Below are 21,041 nucleotides of genomic sequence, written 5' to 3' on the forward strand. Positions count from 1 at the left end.
TATGATACTTTTTAAAGATTTTTATTATTTTATTAAGACCTAACAAGTGATATCCAACAGTCATAATTATATCATTATTAATGTTTCACACCTGAGTGGTCATTTTGTCCCCAAATGGCATTCTGCGATGCACTTTATTCTAATACAGCACAGTGTTTTATTTCTTACTGATCTGCCTTTAATTCTAATATATCATGAATAATACCATGAACAGGAATAAGAAAACAGGCGGTCAGGCAAATCTGCTGAAAACTAAATTATCTCTGTGATTTTGTGGTTAAGGTAAAAGCTTAAAGTTCACTATGCGTACATGTTGAAATGTAGCTGCTACGCAAGAAGCGAGCGTCGTTCGTCTTATGTGTCGCCTCAGGAGTACAAACTACATGCACTAGAGCACAAGGTACCAACGCTGGTCCTGGAGTACCCTTTTGTCCTGTACATTTCAACATTTTTTTCTGCTCGAATACACCCACTTCAGCTCAGTAAGGGCTCTTAATTAGTTGAGGAGTTGAAGCAGATGTGTAGAGAGAAGAGAAAACATAATAAAATGTGTAGGTCCTGTCTTTTACTCCAGGACCAGGGTTTGGATCCTGGGCCCAGAGGGCAGTGGAGGGCAGGAATTAGCAAGATATTTGTTTTCAACAATGAAAATAGGGACAGCAGGGCTTGGGTGTGTGTGAAGTGTGTATAACCGTGGTCGGACTGGCCACATTCGGGGCACCAAGACATTGCGCCTGGTGGTCGTTCAGGCCTGCCTGCTGTGAAGTCAGCTCAACTTGACATGTGATAGGCTGATGAATGAATGACAAACCTGTGAAAAATCTATGAATCAGGTAATCACGGTGCCACCACATAAAAATATAATGGATAGCAAAAACAAATGAGATGAGAGAGACCGGATTAAAAAAAGATAAGCCCTGGCTGCAGACTCGGCGAGATGCTGCACAATCACAGAAATGTTCACCGGGGATGGAGTCAAATTTCCGGCCTGAATTATTGTCTCAGTCCTTCACTGATACAGGTAGTTAACTTATGCGTGTTTTACACATAATTAGCCCCGGCTTCTTTTTTTTCTTTCTCTTATTAGAGAGAAACTTCTTGTTTGTTGTTTTTTTTGTAGCTGTAATAGCTATAAACATAAAATATATTTTTTTTTGCTATGAGGTTTTAAAGTAACTTTTACAGTTTGTTAATGAAGGGTACATTTCATCACATTTTCTTCCACACAGCAGTATCATAGAGAGCATTTCATCACATGTTCTTCTTGGATAGGTCAGCCTAGAGGGCATATTCATGCACAATGGTGATGTTTTCCAAAACAATTTCATTCGAATCACAGATTAGTGCAACAAAGCTTATAGTAGGGCCTTTAGGATTTGGGGAATGTGACATATACAATGGTGAGTGCTAAAAATAGAAAGGCATGAATCATATGGCAGCAAATCAGGAAACAATATAAACAAACGTATCATTGAAATTCTAAGAATTGTTCAAATAGTAAAAGCGAAACAAAGAATCATTAAAAATAACCTTTTTTGATTGAAGTATTATTTTACAGCGGTCGATTGAGTGATTTGAGCTCTTCCACCTCAAGACAGTTTATTCACACTAAATGTTAGAGTTAAGCAGGCTTTGTGCAGCTGCAGAAGATCTCTAGAAGGAAATTCAGCACTGTTGTGAAGTCACTGCGACGTCCAGCACACAATCAGAGAGTACAGGAGGTAAACCACGGACAGGGAGAAGACTTGAAAGATTCCACCTTGTGAGGTGAGAAAACCTGCAACGCCACCTAGAAGCACAGAGGAGTCATTAATTGTGCACAAATTTCCATATGTGCACATAATTACCAATCTTGCTTCCAAATATGAATTTTTGTAAATTGTTAGGTGTTACCCTGAGGGGCTAGGACGAGGCACATCGTACAATTAAAATTTTTAAAGCAAATTTCTTTGAGCAATGTCTTTGAGCAATGTAGTCCTACACAACATATTTTACACTAATCCAGTTGTGGAAATTTCTCAAACCCTTAAGAAAAAAAGACTGCTCTGTAGCTTCACTGTACTTGCAAAACATATGATCTAACTGTTGATCTTGAATGTTGCAACTGCAATGTTGTGTGCAAAACACTGCACATTTTCTGTTTATCTGTACCTACATCGTTAGCCATGTTTCATTGCACACATACATAGAAAACATTCTCGAAGTGATATTGTTCACTTTGTGCTTGTAAAAGCTGAGAAATTTAATTAATTAGCTGTGTAAATGGAAATAGATATCCAAGAATCTTGTATTAAAGAAAAAGCTAACACATCTAACTGGCCAACTAATCCTTGCTTGAAGTTTAGAATTGCGTGTCTTGTAGTTTGCTAACGTTTATCTCAAGAACATCACGATATGTAGGTTAGCTATTCTGCTGCTGACATTTCATGAATATCACTTAACTGAATTTAACCACAAGGATGTTAGCATTGTTGTGTAATGCTACACGATACAATGCTGTTCATTGGTAACAGAATCTCTGCATCACTCATTCTGTTGTGTGTTTTTTTTATTTTGTGTTTAATTCCCATAAATCCCATAATTATGAAACGGAGATGGATAATTACTTATATGGACAGTGAGGTGAGACTTACTTTTCGTACACCATTCAGTCTGCCTGTACATTCCCATCATCTCGCTGTCCTTCACAGCAGACAGCTTCTGCAGACTCATGTCACCTGTGGGTAGGGGTACAGAAATGTTGCTTCAAATTTTCACCACAACGTAGCAAATTTATAGGAAGGAGCTGTCGTTAAATATCCCACAACATTGAAAAATGTAGCTAGCTAACAAGCAAGCCTAATAACTGGCAAGTAATAAATGATGACATTGATGATACAAATGACTTTTTCTTTTGTGTGTGTAGAAAAATTAAAAGCACAGTTTGTAATTCTTAGTTTCAAAATTTCAGTTTTTATTATTGTCTAGGAATTAGCCCCACCCCTTGGTAAAACAGCCACGCCCCCACACTCAGAATCAGGCTGGTTTTTAACATGAAAGACGACTTGAAATTAACGAGGTACGTTTAAAAGACCTTTGTGTACTTTGATCTGAAGAGATGGATATAACATATATCTACATATATTCCCTAATATTTTCATCGCCATTGCAGATTACTTACTAGAGGGCTGAACTCGGAAGCAAATGAAACCTTCAGCCGCGTAAAGTGTGTATTGTTTAAAACGATGTTGAGTTGCTTCACTCTCATGAGGAAGTTTCAAATAACAAAGTTCCAAAACCGGAGATTATTTTGAGTTATCCCGTGTTTACTGAGTAACAATTATAACGTCCTTGGTTATTCATCTAATGGAAAAGAGAAGTCAGCTCCGTACAACATTTACATCAGGAACTGACTTTGGATCACACAGGCTGGACGTTCTCACACACTCGAGCCAAGCTTCAGGTTACATTCTAATTTTCCTTTTCTGTGTGTGCTCTTTGAAAGGACTGAATTGTTCATTGTATAGACAAGAGAGTCTCAGAGGAATCCCAAAAAACACATCTAAATATGTCAAGATAAAGATGTTTGTATCATTACTCCAGGGGGTCCTGAGTATACCCTTTACAGTTCACGATCCTGACAGTTCCAAAAATATTATGATAAAGGTAAAAAAAATGCAGAGTCATGCGACTGATCCTTGTTGGTTTCTGTTGTGTTTTAAAGATATGAAGTCTTTGCCTGAGGGTGAGTTGTTATAGAGGCTCTCAGGCAGTCGCTCGATCATAACCCTATTGAACCGCATCGTGTTTAACATAACGACTCGCTGAAGGACATTGGCTTTTGTAAAGGAATAGTTTCAGTAGCATGCAGAAATATTCTGCTCTTTGTACCTTTCAACATTTTATAGTGTTACAACTTGGAACCAAAATAGACTTCTTGCTAAAACATTTCAACACTCAGCTACATTAAAAAAAACACACAATCTGACATCACATCTGACAAACATCTGTAGCTGTGTTGATTAAGTTTGGTTATTCACTGGCTGAAAAAACTTATATAAGTAAATGAACAAACCTCCCTCTTTCCCTCATGACCTTGTTTTATTGAAATATAACACAATGTACAGTCTTTCATTGCAAGAAGAGCTAGTGTTTAGTTTCCAAAACAATCTTAAATCTCAAATACGTCTGCACTTTCTCTTTACCTTTGTTCCAAGCAGCCTACTTTGTGGAAATTGAATAGATTTTTTGCTTCAAAGCAAAATCCTGGGTGCCAAAACCTATTTTGTAACAAGCACCAAAAAGGTCCTCAGCCATCTCACACCTCCTTCCTCCACCCTTCTTCCAAAGGTCTCCCATTTTTGGTGTGAAATCCACACACTGGCAACCCCCATTATTATTATATTTTACAAATCATCCCAAAATAGAGAATAAATAAATAAGATACATAGCCCATAATATTAAATATGAATATAGTGTGCAAATGAATTCATAAATAAAAGTTAAAGTAAAGATAAGTAAAGTGACAGTTGACACAGCGTAAGTGTTTTCCCCCTTAGCTAAGCTAGTTTTGTTGCCATCCATAAGAATAATTATCATAACTAACTGCACACTCAAGTGTAAAACGATCTCAATATAAATAACAAATTCTGGGTTCATCCAGTTACAGGTGGAAAGAACACACCTAAACAAACAGAGGATTAAAAGGGATCAAAACAAGTCAAGGACAAGTATGAATCAGGGTTTAAGGGTTATAGTAAAAAAATATATACAAAAAAAGTCTTACGGAAAGTCATTAAATCCATTAATTAAAAAAAAGAAGAAAGAATATGGCGCAGTTCCCGTTTAACTCAACTCGGAGAAGGTGCAAACAAAAGCCAGTGACCGGTTAAGTGAGGGGTTAATCAGAGAAGTTGCTCACTGCATAGAATCTAAGCAACGAACTACAGTAACTGTAATTTAGGGGTTTCAGAGCACAGGTTTGAATACTTATGCAATACTCCCTTGGACTTTATATTATGTGGTATATTCATATGATCACAAAAACATTTTTTAAGTTACAGTTTGTAGCGTTCCAAAATGCAGGAAAGTGCCAACGGGGTGAAAAACTGTGCAAGGCACCATGTTGATTTCCTCCCTGTTGGATGAGCATTAAATGATTAAAGTGAACATTTTCCTACCTGACACGAGAAACGTGACTTGCTGGCATCTCCCTCTCGCCATGGTAGAGAAGGAGCCGGGTAAGAGGGACACCCGGGACATCGGAATCGCCAGAACGTCCGCAGCTCTTTTCCGGAAATCATATCTGACCAAATGCAAATCTATTTTACACTGAATGCCTTTTAAAAGCAGTGTTCATTCCAGCTTCACACTAAGCTAACATAACTAATCTAAAATGGAAATAAAATAGTTCTATGCCTATTTAATTATTATACCAATAATCCATTTTGACAGGTTAACATAAACAGTAGACAAACTCTTTTTTTTTTACTAGCTGTTAGCCAGCCAGCTAGAAAACTAGCATAAAAATAATGTGTGTGAAGACAAAAGTCCTAGTTCATGCCATTATTTTCTCAGCAACATATGAATGAATAAATGAAGGAACTTTCTAAACTCATTAGGTCAGTTAGCCAGTGTAAAGTCAACTCATATGACAATGTCTGTATTTCTGCACTTTCTTCAAGCCCAGACTGTTCCCACATCAAACTATGATGAAAACCGAAAATATCCTCTCTAATGTTTTTTTTTCATCGGTTGTTGCGTTAAATCTTACCCAGATAGTGCTATTTTCTGATTGGCTATTGTGTAGCCTCTTTTTTTTTTTGTTGATTGGCTTTTAAGTGTCAGGCTTGACTAAGAACACCAGGGGAGACGCGCTCGATTCCTGCCCCAGTTCCATAGAGACAGCGGTGCGGACTGATACGTTTTGGGCGCTGTGGCATATTAAATATATGATAAATAGTCACAAAGTTTTTTCTGCGTGAGAAATACTGTACGATGTGTGGCGGGAGAACGTGAGAAAAGACCAAAATGCGTGACTGTCACTCTCAATGCGTGACACTTGACAGCCTGGCATTCTGTATTTTGTATGATTGTGACACTTGTTTGCTAGTTTCTGCTAGCTCCGGTGATCTTTAATGATACTGGGTTGGAGACAAGAAACTAACTCTAGCTAGACAGGTGCTGTTTCAGACATACCTGCTGAATGTTGTCATGCTTGGGAATATCTGCTGTGCGGACGGTGACACAGGGACGATGTCTGCACAATCGATGGTCTTGTTTCCATCCCTCAGGACTAACGATCTGTATATGACTGATGGTTTTTAAAAAAAAAAAAGGTACAAATGTGCAGAAGAAAAAAAATGATGGTGGCGTTAATAATAATGTCATAAATTTGAAGTATTGAAGTATTTAGACCGTTATGTTTTTCTTTTTTTATTTTATCATTTTATATATATACATTCCCACAAGAAATGTGTCATTCACAAACGAGTCAAATCTATGAGTCAGCTCTGTTTTTAGGTCTTTTTGGAGAGTCAACTCCCATCTGATTCGTTTGTTTTTAGCATCTTCATTAATGAATGTGATCAGATCGTGTATCAGGATAAAAGTAAAAGAATCTTCTTAACAAAAGAATTGACAACAGAGGACAACAATTTGATGGCAGAGTACAATTTCAGCTTTGGTGTGGCAGAGGCGAACAAACATGATCTGGGCAAGAACATAAAATGACAAGATGTTTGGGAGCTAAAAGAGTTGATATCATTTAAAGCAAGTGATATGACTTACTCCTCTTTAGAACTAGATTCTGGATATAGTACGCAGTAAATTATGAAACCATCCTTTTTTTATTTTATCATACATCGCTCTGAAGATTCAGCGTTGATTAACAACAACCTAACCACAAAATTAAGCAAGCAGATGCTGCATTAACACATTCGTTAAATCCTATTTGTTTGCACAACACTATATACAGTACACAGCTCAGTGCCTTGAGGTCATGTCCCAACATCTCAGCTGCTTTTCATGCATTTAAGAAACAACAGAAAATAAAGTCTCCCAAGAACAAACCATTCCTAAAAATAGAGATAGAGCGATCTGGTAGTGTGTGAGGGTGTCTAAGACGGATACGTCGTTTACACATAATGCATTGTGAGATATCATGAAGTGCCCTTGCAAAAAAATAAAGTATCTGTCTGTCTGTCTATCTATCTGTCTATCTACGTTATCCTGTCTGTAATCTCTGGGTACTTATAGACTCTTATGACATACGGATTTCTGGTAGGAGTCTCCAGTGTCAACACTGGAGAACACAGTAAGTTTTTACTTTAGGTTTCCTGACACAGTTTTGCGCACACGGGAAAGTCTAAGGAGGGAAGAGTTATTGCAATATCTTGGTTGTAACAAGAGTCAAAGGATCAAGGCTGATGGCTGTATACAGCTACTGTATCACAAGTGATAAATGGATAACAAGCATGGCGTCATTCGTCACTTTTTTAATTGGTGTGTTGTTATTGAGATAAAAAGACTCGAGATGGAATCAGTAATTTGGCTTCACCACACCATGCCATTGTTGATTATTTTCCCATAACTGTTTTATTCCTATATATTTAGTAGGAAAGGCTACATTACACACTTGTCCAGCAGCTGAAATCACATTGAGGTATAAGCACAAAAGCGAAGACGTACCTGTGTAATCTCCAGCCAGCTGAAGATGTGCATCAGTGAAGAGTTGCCTTTGTGTGAAACTGACAGATCCGTGTTTGCTGGTCAGATCTCCAACCTCGCAGGCCAAGTAGGTAAGTGGGGAACAGTTAGTGCTCTGGGTTAAGGGAGGGAGGGAGGGAGTGGAAAATAATAAAAAAGAATAAAATGGATATGCTGCAGCATTTGACAGATACTTACTACCAGGATAAGATAGCACAAGAATGGTGGGATGACTATTTATAACCTCCGTGAAGTTGGCACCCCATAAAAAGAAATAATCACCAAAACTATGCCATTCGTTTGTGCTGATTTGTGCCGCAAAAACGAATGTTTGTGCTGGTTTGGTGTTTGAGATATTAAACATTATGTTTTTGACCATGAGACGTCACTTTCCACCCCACATCGCCCAAATAACTCAAAACCAGCTTAGTTTGTTGTGCTCGATTTGTGCCGTTAAAACAAACACTGTATCTGTTTTCCTTCCTGAGATATAACCAAAAAAATTGTCACTCTCCACCGCAGTTCGTCTAAATCACACAAAACTGGCATCACTCGTTTGTGCTTGATTGGTGCCGGTTTGTGCCGTTGAAATTGAAGTGACGTCACAGCTACAAATTGTTTTTGTTATTTCTAAGAAGGGGAAATATACTTGATGTTCCTTTCAACGGTTTAGTTTAGGACCCATGCAATATTGTTTGAGGTTGTGTAGTTGTTTCGGAATGGATATGGGTGTGGTTTATTCCAGAATGACCTTGTCCGTTTATAAAAGGGCATTGTGATGGCTCAATGAACGGTTTAATGAGGATAAATATGTATTTCACACATATTTGTGAAAACCAATAGGAGATTTCCTGTTGAGAGATATCTCCACCACCCTCTCCAAAGGAGACCAAATCAGTGGTATGATATAACATATTTGTTTACTGATATTTAAAAATCCACTCTCACCTGAGCTGACATGTTGAAAGGGTTATAAATCACTCCATTTCCTGGACACCCAGACACCAGTCCATAGGCAGGACTTTCAGTAATGTACCAGGAAGCCTTTGTGACCTGAACCAAGGATGAGAAATGATAACAAAATAAAGAAATGAAAGTCATATAGCGACAGTCATTTCATTATTTTCTGTTTATGTGGCCAAAGAGTCATTGTTGGACACTCGAGAAAGATCCAGAACACTCAAGTGCTAAGCTTTGGCCATTGAAATGGATTCATGCTTATGTGTGTACCATTAATTAAATAAGCTTAAAAGCTGAGCTAAAGGACTGGACTTAAAAGTGAAACAGAATCCAATTCATACACTGAGAAGTTGATGGTTTGTAATCTTGATTAACAGTAGAATTTTGAAGGTTAAAGCCAAAAGTGATGCAAGATGATCTAGGGGAAAGTCTTTAACGAAACAAAAAATACTTAGGGCTTGATTTTGAAGTATGCACATGTAAATGTAGTTATTACAAAAATAATTTATCTAGTGAGCTATTCAAAAAAAAACAGTGGTCTTTTTAATTGTTGATGTAACAAATAGTCAGAAGAATGAGTTAATTTTCATTAAAATGATTTAAAAATAAAGAACAACACATTCCAAGCTTATAGTCCGATCTTAATCAAAGGCCAAACAGTAGGTAGTAATGGAATGATTCTGGAATTTGAATGCACAATCATACAGTCAATAGAATAAAATATTGATCACGATTACTACTCTAACTCGTGTAGCTATTTATTACGAAATGCTCTACTCACGTTAGCAGTGTTAGACTCTCTGAGGTCCACAAGCAGGGTCACATCACTGAAGCTCCCATCAGGAAAACACTGTTGAGTCTGATGACATGTACAGAAAACATTTAGGAGTTTGAAATTGAACACAACGTGAAAAAAAAAATCCACATCGAAATCACATTAACATTCATTTTATTAATTTGACTGTTCAGTATTTTGTTGCTTTATTAAGTAGCGTTTAGAGAATGCAGTTTTAAACAAATAGTAAAACAATAGGATGTGCTGGATCAAGTGCTATTTATTCAGAAGCTGCTGAATAATGGCGGTTGGAAAAAATAGTTTCAGCTTTAGTCAGTAATATTTTTATATTTATTTTTTCAGGTTTTTAAGTTTGGATATTTAAATGCTATTGAAAACTTGTGGGTATGATCTACACACCGTAAATATGTGAAGCTGTGTAACCTGAGGTAACTTTTCGAGTCGGTATCATGCGTTCTTTGTAAAGAGATGATCATTAAAGTACGTGTCAGTGATATACATGTTACTCTAGGAATGAAATGTATTGGAATTTTAATTTTGTAAAGCAAGGGGTTACAAGTCAACCTACGCAATATTCGGTGTCAAAATGCTTGTGGTGCGTTAAATTGGAAATGATGCAAGAAGATGAAAGAGAGATGGCAAATAAGTTCTACAAAGATGAAAATTGCATAATTTTGAACTGTGCAATGGAAAATGCAGAAGTGGCTGCATCTAAATAGCCCCACTATGTAGTACATGTTGCAGTACATTTCATTATTCATTTAAACATATTTAATAAAAGAGCAACACCTTACATATATATATATATATATATATATATATATATATATATATATATATATATATATATATATATATATATATATATATGTAAGGTGTTGCTCTTTTATTAAATATTTATATATATATATATATATATATATATATAGATATATATATATATATATATATATATATATATATATATATATATACACAGTACAGACCAAAAGTTTGGACACACCACCTTTTCAACAGGACAATGACCCCAAACACACCTCCAGGCTGTGTAAGGGCTATGTGACCATGAAGGAGAGTGATGCGGTGCTGCACCAGATGACCTGGCCTCCACATTCACTGGACCTGAACCCAATCAAGATGTTTTGGGGTGAGCTGGACCGCAGAGTGAAGGCAAAAGGGCCAACAAGTGCTAAGCATCTCTGGGAACTCCTTCAAGACTGTTGGAAGACCATTTCAGGTGACTACCTCTTGAACCTCAGCAAGAGAACGCCAAGAGTGTGCAAAGCAGTAATCAAAGCAAAAGGTGGCTACTTTGAAGAAACTAGAATATGACATATTTTCAGTTGTTTCACACTTTTTTGTTATGTACGTATATACTTCCACACGTGTTAATTCATAGTTTTGATGCCTTCAGTGTGAATCTACAATTTTCATACTTTTGGTCTGTACTGTGTGTATATATATACATATATATACATATATGTATATATATACACATATATATACATATATATACACATATATATATACATACATATATACATACGTATATATATATACATATATATACGTATGTATATATGTATGTGTGTATATATATATACGTATGTATATATGTATGTGTGTATATATATATATATATATATATATATATATATATATATATATATATATATATATAAATATATATATATATATATATGTAGATAGATAGATAGATAGATAGATAGATAGATAGATAGATAGATAGATAGATAGATAGATAGATAGATAGATAGATAGATATAGAGTACATGTACGGTGTTGCTCTTTTAGTAAATATTTTAAATGAATAATGGAATGTATAGCAACATGTACTACATAGTGGGGCTGTTATTCATAGACAACTTAGAAAACACTACATGACTTGTTACAGGGAATAGATGTACAGAATGTTAACTAATAATGTAATGCTAATATAAATATTTGATGGTCCAGGAATTTTGTGAAAAACAACCCAATATTAATGTCTAACTAATAGGCAATCATGAAGCTCATCCGCTTGTATCTTACACAAACAAACACATACATGCTTAATAATGTTAAAATTCATCTCAGGAAGAGCTTAACACACCTAACCATACAGTACACATGGCCCGTGTTGTCCAAACACTGTAAGGAAACCGTGTATTCAATGTTAATGTTCATTAAATACTGTAGAAGTAATGAATTCATTTATTAAATCACACGTCGTCTGACATTTACATCTCCTCTCATCTCCACTCCTTCTCCTCTCCACTACTGCACTCCACAGAATGGAAAGAAAGCAGACCGTGTCATCTTTTTGTGGCAGATTTAAAGAGACACCCCCACTTTATCCTCTTTATCTGGTTGAGGGTGAAAGGGCCACGTGTGCCAGCTGGATTCTCTATTCGAGTGAGGTACATATTCAGAGATGTTGAGCTGAGTCGCATTTATTCAATAAACAGCTAACCTGTCCTTAATCGACTAGCCGCTAGATTGCTGTTTGTGAGTGACCAGACATGATGTTAACTAATTTTTGTAGAGACATAAAGGTAAGGTGTCACAACCTTGTCTGGTTTTTAGTTTCAATAGAGAAGGACATTACCAAGATTACTTTGCCTTTCACAGTGCTGTTGAATATAGCCTTGGCGATGATCCAGTGCCCATCGGAGGAGTTCATAGCTGTGATGTCAGCACACTGCATCCTGCACGATAGTAAAACATAAAGGAGGTAACATATTTCTGTTCACAGCCCAAAAGCATAAATTGTCCTGTTATTTATTTTAGGACTTGTTCCATACAGTGTACTATAATTGGTTGCAATGTTCACTTCCTGTCACTTGGGTTAAAAAATGACTTTCATGTTCTGTCTCTCGTTCCTGTTTTATTATTTAACATCGGGAAGTGAGTAGTGTATCATGTATCACAGAAAATAATGCAATGCGGACCTGTTACTTACATATTTAGAATATTTATATAACCACCGAACCCAAGCTCACTTCATTCTTTTATTTTCTTTCTTACACTGCTGGTAAGTTTCAGCGTCCTATTTAGATACCTGACCTCATAATGACTCTCAAACTTCATTCAAGTAAGGTGATATGAGTGTGTATGTTTCACCAAAAAATGTAATAATGAACTTGTCTTCTTTTTTAGTAGGCTGAAGCCAAGTATACAGTGTAGCAATAGCCCAAGACAAGTAGAGACTAGGATAGACATGAATAGGAATTAAAAAGAGATTTAAAAGGTCAATCTGCCCAAAGACCAGTGAACTGGAAATGAAACCACAGATGTAAGATTCAGTTCTGCAATAGCACTTTAGAATTATTCATATGCTCATTTATTATTTAATTTCCAGGAAGCTTGTTACCCTGGACAATCGTAGAAATGGGGTCTATCCGAGGTGAGTATATACTTTGGATAGGATGGTTGCACACCATCAAGGGCAATTTGAAGTGGCCAATCCACCCGCCAGCATTTTTCCTGCACTATATATTTGTTCTGCTTTTAAGGTTTCAGAGAATACCTGAGTCATAAAAACGGTGCTGTCTTCACCCATTCTAAAAAAAGGTTGTCTTCAATGAGTAATAGCATTAAAACCGAACTGACCTTGATCCGTTCCTGTAGTGGATAACCAGTGACCGTCCTACGATGCTGTTGGGTCCACTCAGTGGCATGTTACTGTCCTTGTAATAGTTCTCGAATATGTTCTGATCAGCTAGACTCCCAAACTTCCCGCTGATATCTCCAATCTCATACTGATCCACTGTGCCGTTCCCTGGCGATGGAGACATCGAGATATTTATGCCATATGGGTTGAAGTGGCCCATGACATTCTCGTCAGAGCAGGCCTCTGGTCCACTCGTTACTGGGAGCAGATGGACATGGTATCCACCAGCTTTGGACTCCAAATTAGTCAGAGAGACATTGATGTTTGTCGGACCATGGAGAGAGAGCTGAAAGAATTGGACATTTCCCCCGGATGTCCCTGACCCATGCCAGGATCCAGTCCGTGCTGAGGGGAACCGCAAGAGTGTGATGTTAGCACAGGCAATGCGACGGCCAGCCTCATCGGGGCCATGGATCACTACAGATCGTCCAATCATGCTGCTCAGTCCAGACACCCATGCTGTAGTGTCTGTGAAAAAGTTCTTGCTAGTTAGTGTCCCTACATTTGCAGATAAATTAAGCATCATGTGTTTGTTGGATAGGTCTCCGATCTCACAAGCAAATGGACATTCCGGTCTACAGTTTACGTTATAGCTACTTATGCTGGTGCTGATGTTGTAGGGGTTCCAGTGTCCACCAGTGGACCAACAGCAACTCTCATCATTGTCTGTCTCTGTGCTGATTGGGTATTTATGAATATGCCAGTGGTGTTTCTGAGTTGCATTAGTATTTGGTCTTCCATAAGACAAGTCAAGGAACACTGAGACATCCGAGTAAGGGTTTTCTTTTAACTGGGTGAAAAAGATAGTCCCCACCACTGGGCTCTGGAAGATCGCCTTGGCTGTGGTCACTTCCCCAGGATAGCCAATGCTTGAGCAGATAAACCTTGTACCATTAGGCTGGTGCAGAACCACAGAACGGCCGACGATGCTGTTTTGTCCAAAGAGTGGAAGATTCCAGTCGGTGAAGCTTGCCTGGATGTTGTTTGCATTACTTAACAATCCATGTTTGGAACTGAGGTCACCAATTTCGTACCGGTCATGGGTTGAGCCAGGGGGTGGGGGATACACAGTTGGCTGAGTGTCCACATCAAAAGGATTCCAGTGGCCCCCAACATTATCATTGCTGCAGGTGCTCTCAGGGAGTGACCTCATTTGTGGGGTGGGAAACAGATGAACATGGTATGGCCCAACCCTTCTGTTCAGGTTGGTAAGGTTCAGAGAAAGAGTTGTAAGGTCAAAGGGAGATGGCTGGTGAAAGTTGATATAACCTTTCACCCCTCGCATGTCTAGCAGGGCACTGATGTGCTTCGGTTTTAAGAGTCGGATCTCAGCACACGTATACTCTGAGCTGAGGTTGAAGAGGGCAAAGCGAGATTGAGCATTGAGAGATGAGATCTCTAATCGGGATTTGACAGGTTCAAGAGGATTGCCTACCATCAGCTGGCCCAACTTTATCAAACTGTTTGGGTTCAGGCTGCCCAGCAATGCTTCACAACTAGCAGCAGAGCTCTGAGATAGAAAAACGTTCACATTATCAAAAGAGGAGTTATTCTGATTCAGACTGACCAAGTTAGAAAGAAGTGTGCCGCTCGACTGCCCTGATGTTTGCCGGAGGTAGATATTTCCAGCCACGGCACTAAAGAACCGGGCCTGCCAAGTGGTGACCATTAACTCTGCTATGACACCTGCACAAGCGTTAATGCCGTTACATGATTCTACCAATAAAGAACGTGCTTCCAGATTGGGGATTTGCTGGAGCATTTGGGAAATGTTAACCATAGAAATGGAATTGTTAACGGACAACGTGAACACACGCTTTCCTATGTGCGCTTTCAGACAGGGCTGGGCTACATGACCATACATTACTGGAAACTCTGTGAGCGTCAGATTAAAGGAGCCACAAGTTTCTATGCCTGTGCCATTGAGGTTTATGGTGGCTGTCTGTTGTACGGAGTCAAACCAGACCACACCAGTGACTCCCGCCATGTTGAACCTGGACAGATACTGACCAAAAGAAGGACCTGAAAGTGGAGACGGAAAATGAAGATACATGAGGAAGGTGTAAGGAAAGATGATGATGCGTTCTCAGTGTTTTTACTAACAACATTATTTGGTGTTTACTAAACACCCTAGTATTACACTTGTTGTTTATCTTCTCACGAAGGTCGACATATAGTTCCTGATTTCGGGGGAGGGGGGGTGCCTATAAAAGGAGTCGTAGAAAGAAGTCCCAACTGCCTATATATAAAACACCAGTTTACTAAAAGCGAGCATGTTAAGCATGCAAATTGTACGTTTTACCGGGTAAAGTCTTAGAACATGGTTATTATGGTATTTTGAAAGATTCTGTTGATGCCACACCAAAGACCCTCTCTCATCCCTCCCGCCTACTGTACAACCCACAGGGAAATAAGAGAAAAATATAGTGTGCACAAATACAGACACATTCTACTTTTTTAAATGCCCTGATAAATGCAGTATAAAGTGGATCTATATCCAGTCATGCATGAAAGACCAGGTGCAGAAGTGCCACAGGGAGAGATTTGTACTTCATGGGTAACCAGGTTACATATCTTTTACACTGAAAACATCACCAACACCAGCGATTACTCATAAGCAACACTTGTTAAATATTCAAAAGCACTGGCCTTTTTACTGCTGACTCTTTCTTTTACCATTCTGATGAAATGACCTAAATAACCCTAACCCTAACCCTAACCCTAGGGTTCTTTTAATGCTAACATTAAACATTAAAAAGTAATGTAAATAATAAAAATAAACTCTGTCATTCTCAGTGTAATGTACATACAGTGTACAGTCATGCTTTCTAGAGCACGTGCACTTAACGTACAGAAGTTCATGCTTCAGGGTACTGCTGTATCAATAAGAGAAGGTACACTTTAGTACCATTTCTTTCTGAGTGTATTATAAGTTTTATGGGCTTTCTTTTGCAAAGTCTAACTAATTATACTTTTGCCTTTTACTTTAAAAATGCATCTTCCAACCTATAGTATAAGGAACATACTGTAACTAAACCTTAATAAGCTTTAAAGGTACGTTATGGCCGCTGTCGATTCTAGCCAAATACATCACTTTCCTCCTAAAACTGGAATCTCATTTAACAACTTTTACAAATTATTTATCCAACAATGAAAACATGTGCAAAGTCCATGTTGCTAAACCGTTACAGCCGAAGAAGAAAAAAAACCACAATCTTATCTAGTGTCTAAAGCAAGCAAATACGTTTATTCATTTGAACACACACACACACACACACACACACATCCCAGTTATCAATTTTGCATGCAGAATCAAGGAACACTCCTGTACCTGATAAAGTATATGTCTAATAGACGACAGAACAGAAAAACAAGACATAATCCCAGCAAACTCACCGCACAGAGTCAGCAGGAGGAAAGCTGCTGAAAGGCACATGTTGGCAGCTGTCTGTGTGGGTGTGTGTGTGTGTGTGTGTAATTGTGAGGCTAGGCGTATGTGTGAAAACGACGGTAAGAGAGAGAAAGATGAGTACAGCTAATGTGGTTTCAGCAGGGACGCCCCGATGAGTGTGTGTTTGTGTTCTCACACATAATTTCCTCTGTTTCTTATAGAAAAATGAGGTGGAGAAGCAGAGATGGGGGCAGGACCTAGGTAATACACACACACACACACAAACCACCAATAACTCCCATAGATGTGTCACATAGGACATTTGGTCTCCACCCTATTAGTACCAAACACACACATATCATATGGTGTCCACTTTTCTCATTCTTTATCCAGGAATGATTAACTTTACCACTCAGTGGTGATATTTAATACAACAACACAAAAATAACTCAAATTCTTCTTTCTTTCTTTTTTAATTAATTTATTTATTTATTTTAATAAAAAGTTAATTAAAGCGTACCACTTCATCAGCTCTATTTTTGGAAAGAGGCGCCACTTCAGCTCTTCGGTCACGGGCTCTCTAGGAGAGCTATTTCAGTCTCTGATTACAGTCACAGGAGGCAAGCACCACCTGAGAGAGAGAGAGAGAGAGAGAGAGAGAGAGAGAGAGAGAGAGAGAGAGAGAGAGAGAGAGAGAGAGAGAGAGAGAGAGAGACAGACAGACACAGATGGAGATTAACAGAGAAAGTAAGATTGGCAGAAAGACATGGGGAGAGAAAGAGGAAGCAACAGATAAAAGCAGAGGCTTGGATGTTGAGACAAACAGGATAGACAGACAAAGGAGAGAGACAGACAAAGAAATAAGGAGAGGCCAACAGATAGAGAAAGAAAAGTGATAAAGTAACTCGACAGTTGATGCTTCTAAACTTGTTACACAATGCACCATGACCTCCACAGTGTTAACTTACCATGTGTACTGTGATGATTTCGTTCACACAGCAGGATAAATCGGATTTATGTCCCATTTCAGACCGGTTTGTTCAGTTTTCAACGGTCATCTATCTTGACACGTAGAAGGTGAAGTAACACATTAGAGACAGGGAGAATTTTACATGGCTTATGTTATCTAAAGAATCAAACAATTCCCCAGTTTAGTCCTGAGCTCTTTTTATGTGTAGAGCTTCATGTTTGTCTGGTTTCCCTACACATCCCAAAAATCCTGGACTGGAGTTTATTCCAGCCTCACACCCAGTATTCACACCCAGGGTTCCATTGATAGACTCCAACACCTCCACCCTGACCAGAATAAAGTGCTTACTGAAGATGAATAAACATTTTTTTAATAATGAAAGCACGACACACAGCAACATAAAATGGCAGAAAGCAAGGGTGTAAAGCCGTATTTGCTGTTTCTGTCGAGCAACGAGCAACAGTGCAGTGCAGGTAAGCAGACTTATTCCTAATGATGTGAGCTCTGAATTAGAGAGCTGCATTGATATTGGGCTACCGCGGGACCCGCGGGACCCAACGCAAATCTCGCGGGAGCGGTCGGTTTCATCTTTGCCCTGGGTGCGGGCGGGAGTGGAACCTGCAGCTTGCGGGCGCGGGTGGTCCTGGTCAGAAATTCAGCGGGAGCGGGCGGGTGCGGATTTATAAAAACAGTCCCGCGCAGGGCTCTACTCTGAATAACTTTTCATTCATTCATTCATTCATTCACACTCTCATTTACTCACACACTACGGACAATTTTCCAGAGATGCCAATCAACCTACCATGCATGTCTTTGGACCGGGGGAGGAAACCAGAGTACCCGGAGGAAATCCCCGAGGCACGCAAACTCCACACACAAGGTGGAGGCAGGAATCAAACCCCCGACCCTGGAGGTGTGAGGCGAATGTGCTAACCACTAAGCCACCGTGACCCCTCTGAATAACTTGCCCTGCCAAAAAGTTTGAATTCAGGTGTATAAAATCAAACACCTAGGCATGCAAACTTCTTCAAAAAATGCTTGTGAAAGAATGGGTCGCTCTGAGGAGCTCAGTAAATTTAAGGGTTGTACCGTGATAGGTTGCCACCTGTGCAATAAGTTCATTCTTGAAATTTCATCAATACCAAATATTCAACGGTCAACTGAAAGCAATTGGAAACCATGAAGTGGTGGGTCACGTTGTTGCCCTGTACTTGTACATGTGTAATGACAATAAAGTTGAAACTATTCTAATCTAATCCATGTAAAATCACCAACTTTCTGCAGAGTCAATAGCTACAGACCTCCAAACTTTGTGTGGCTTTCTGATTAGCTCAGGAACAGTGCATAGACAGCTATAGGCAATGGGTTTTCATGGCCAAGCAGCTGCATCCAAACATTGCATCACCAAGTGCGATGCAAAGCGTCAGATGCAGTAGTGTAAGATGCACATCCCTAAACTCCTACACCTTGTAGAAAGCCTGGCCAGAAGAGTTGAAGCTGTTATATCTGCAAAGGGTGGGCTAGCTTCATATTAAACCCTACCGATTAAAAATGAGATGTCATTAACATTTTGGCAATATAAGTGTATCTTCAAATTGTTTTGAATGAATGAATGAATGAATAAATAAATAAATAAATAAACGAATGAATGAATGAATAACAAAGAAAAAACTCTCAAAAGAAGTCTAACTGTAAGGTCAAAAATTATTTTATAAAGGCGCGGGCGCCCTCTAGCGGACATAAATAAGATGACATGTAATTCCTGAACTGTACGCAAGACAGCACTCGAACACTTAAAACCCAATTTTATACCAGTTAGACTACAAAGCACTATACGATTAACACAAATTTCTAATCTCTAATTTACTTTTTTATTTTGAAACACATTTTAAATAAATAAACAAGTAGATAAATGCAATTGATTACGATTTTTTAAAAATCCAATACAAATTAAATAGAATAAAATTACTTTTGCTATTTTGTTTTGTTGCATCCTAAAAACAGCAGCATCCTAATAAGCTCAGCATGCACGTGAGTCTGTGCATTGATGTGTTATTTTACAGCCCAAACATACACGTGTACTGGGTGTAATGAATCGCTTCACTCACATGGATCACTGTAGTTGGTTTTTATTTAGCTCACAGGATTGTTAACAAATGAGCTGGCTGCTTCTCTTGGGGCTTTTGGCCTGACTGTTATTACTGGTTTACAAGACAGCCAACAGAAGAGGTGTGTCCGAGTCGTCTTGACTGTGGAAATGAACAATAAACACTGTAGGATAGTTTCTTTCTGCAGTGGTACTTTCATCAGCCTCGTGTTTAATCCATTAAATAAACTACTTAGTGAAGATGTTGGTGTCTTGCTGTTAGGGAACAGTATTCAAGGAAATGGTGGTGTGATGAAGGAGTTACTGTTGTAATGTTGTATCTTCACATAACGCCACATCTTTCATTTATTTCTTATAACAGTTTTCTTTTCTAATCACATGTGGTTATATTTAATGTTTAATGTTTGTGAGAAACACCAGTTATTATTATTATCACCTCTGTTATAAGCAAAATGGGGCAATCTGTTACCAGCTAAAAGACTGATTTGCTCCATCATAACAACTCCCATGGGTTTCCTCTGGGTTCTCAGGTTTCCTCCAGCTCCCTAAAACATGCAGGTAAACTGATCAGTGATTCTAAACCAAAGTGTGTGTGTGTGTGTGTGTGTGTGTGAGAGAGAGAGAGAGAGAGAGAGAGAGAGAGAGAGAGAGAGAGAGAGAGAGAGAGAGAGAGAGAGAGTATGTGTGTGAGTGAGTGAGTGAGAGAGAGTATATGTGTATGAGTGAGTGTGTGTGAGTGAGTGAGTACTGTATGTGTGTGTGTGTGTGTGAGAGAGAGAGTGTGTGTATGTGTGTGCGAGTGTGTGTGTGAGTGAGTGAGTGAGTGAGTATGTGTGTGTGTGTGTGTGTGTGTGTGTGTGTGTGTGTGTGTGTGTGTGTGTGTGTGTGTGTGAGAGAGAGAGAGAGAGAGAGAGAGAGTGTGTTTGAGTGAGTATGTGTGTGTGTGAATATGTGTTGGTGTGAGTGTACAGTATGTGAGTTTATGTGTGTGTGTGTTTTAATATGTGTTAGTGTGACTGTGTGAGTTTATGTGTGTATGTATATGTGTGTGAGAGTGTGTATGTGAGTATGTGTGTGTTTGAATGTGTTAGTGTGAGTGAGTGAGTGAATGAGTGAGTGAGTGTATGTGTGTGTATGTAAGTGTGAGAGTATGTGTGTGAGAGAGTGTGTATGTGAGTGTGTACAGTATGTGTGTGTGTTTTCCCACATTTGAGATCCACACACACATTCATCAGGATGTTTTCCTCGAGGTGACTGAATAAAATAATGACTGTGTTTATATAAATAATAATAAACATGTTTATCTTATCTCATCTTATCATGTCCTATCTCATCTTATCTTATCTCATCATATCCTATCCTGCATGCTGTTTGGTGCTGTATGGTTATGTGCTTCCTGCCACATAGTGATCTTCACCGCTCGCGATATTCTGCGTGATTTCTGCGCAGCAGGTTTGG

The 21,041-nt window shown here is 38.7% G+C and overlaps 1 protein-coding gene across 1 annotated transcript; it reads right to left on the minus strand.

The window, feature by feature from the left end:
* Positions 1-5: 5 nt before the first annotated feature.
* Positions 6-16,725, minus strand: cusr (Copper-only SOD repeat protein). Its single transcript, XM_027168658.2, has 10 exons — positions 16,512-16,725; positions 13,055-15,137; positions 12,051-12,150; positions 9,428-9,505; positions 8,635-8,739; positions 7,669-7,801; positions 6,178-6,292; positions 5,160-5,284; positions 2,634-2,717; positions 6-1,789 (listed from the first exon to the last, which is right to left on the minus strand). The coding sequence occupies exons 1-10, from the start codon at positions 16,549-16,551 to the stop codon at positions 1,683-1,685; spliced, it is 2,970 nt and encodes a 989-aa protein (XP_027024459.2). The 5' UTR covers positions 16,552-16,725; the 3' UTR covers positions 6-1,682.
* Between the last annotated feature and the right edge of the window lie 4,316 nt (positions 16,726-21,041).

The sequence above is a fragment of the Tachysurus fulvidraco genome, chromosome 1, assembly GCF_022655615.1.
Source record: "Tachysurus fulvidraco isolate hzauxx_2018 chromosome 1, HZAU_PFXX_2.0, whole genome shotgun sequence".
Taxonomy (NCBI): domain Eukaryota; kingdom Metazoa; phylum Chordata; class Actinopteri; order Siluriformes; family Bagridae; genus Tachysurus; species Tachysurus fulvidraco.

Excerpts from the sequence above, each read along its gene's own strand:
- cusr (XM_027168658.2), bottom strand. The coding sequence starts at position 16,551 with ATGTGCCTTTCAGCAGCTTTCCTCCTGCTGACTCTGTGCG. Across the intron at positions 9,506-12,050 it reads TGAAAGGCAAAGTAATCTTG|ACTCAACAGTGTTTTCCTGA; the intron begins GTAATGTCCTTC and ends ACATGTCATCAG. Across the intron at positions 7,802-8,634 it reads CTTTCAACATGTCAGCTCAG|AGCACTAACTGTTCCCCACT; the intron begins GTGAGAGTGGAT and ends CCCTTAACCCAG.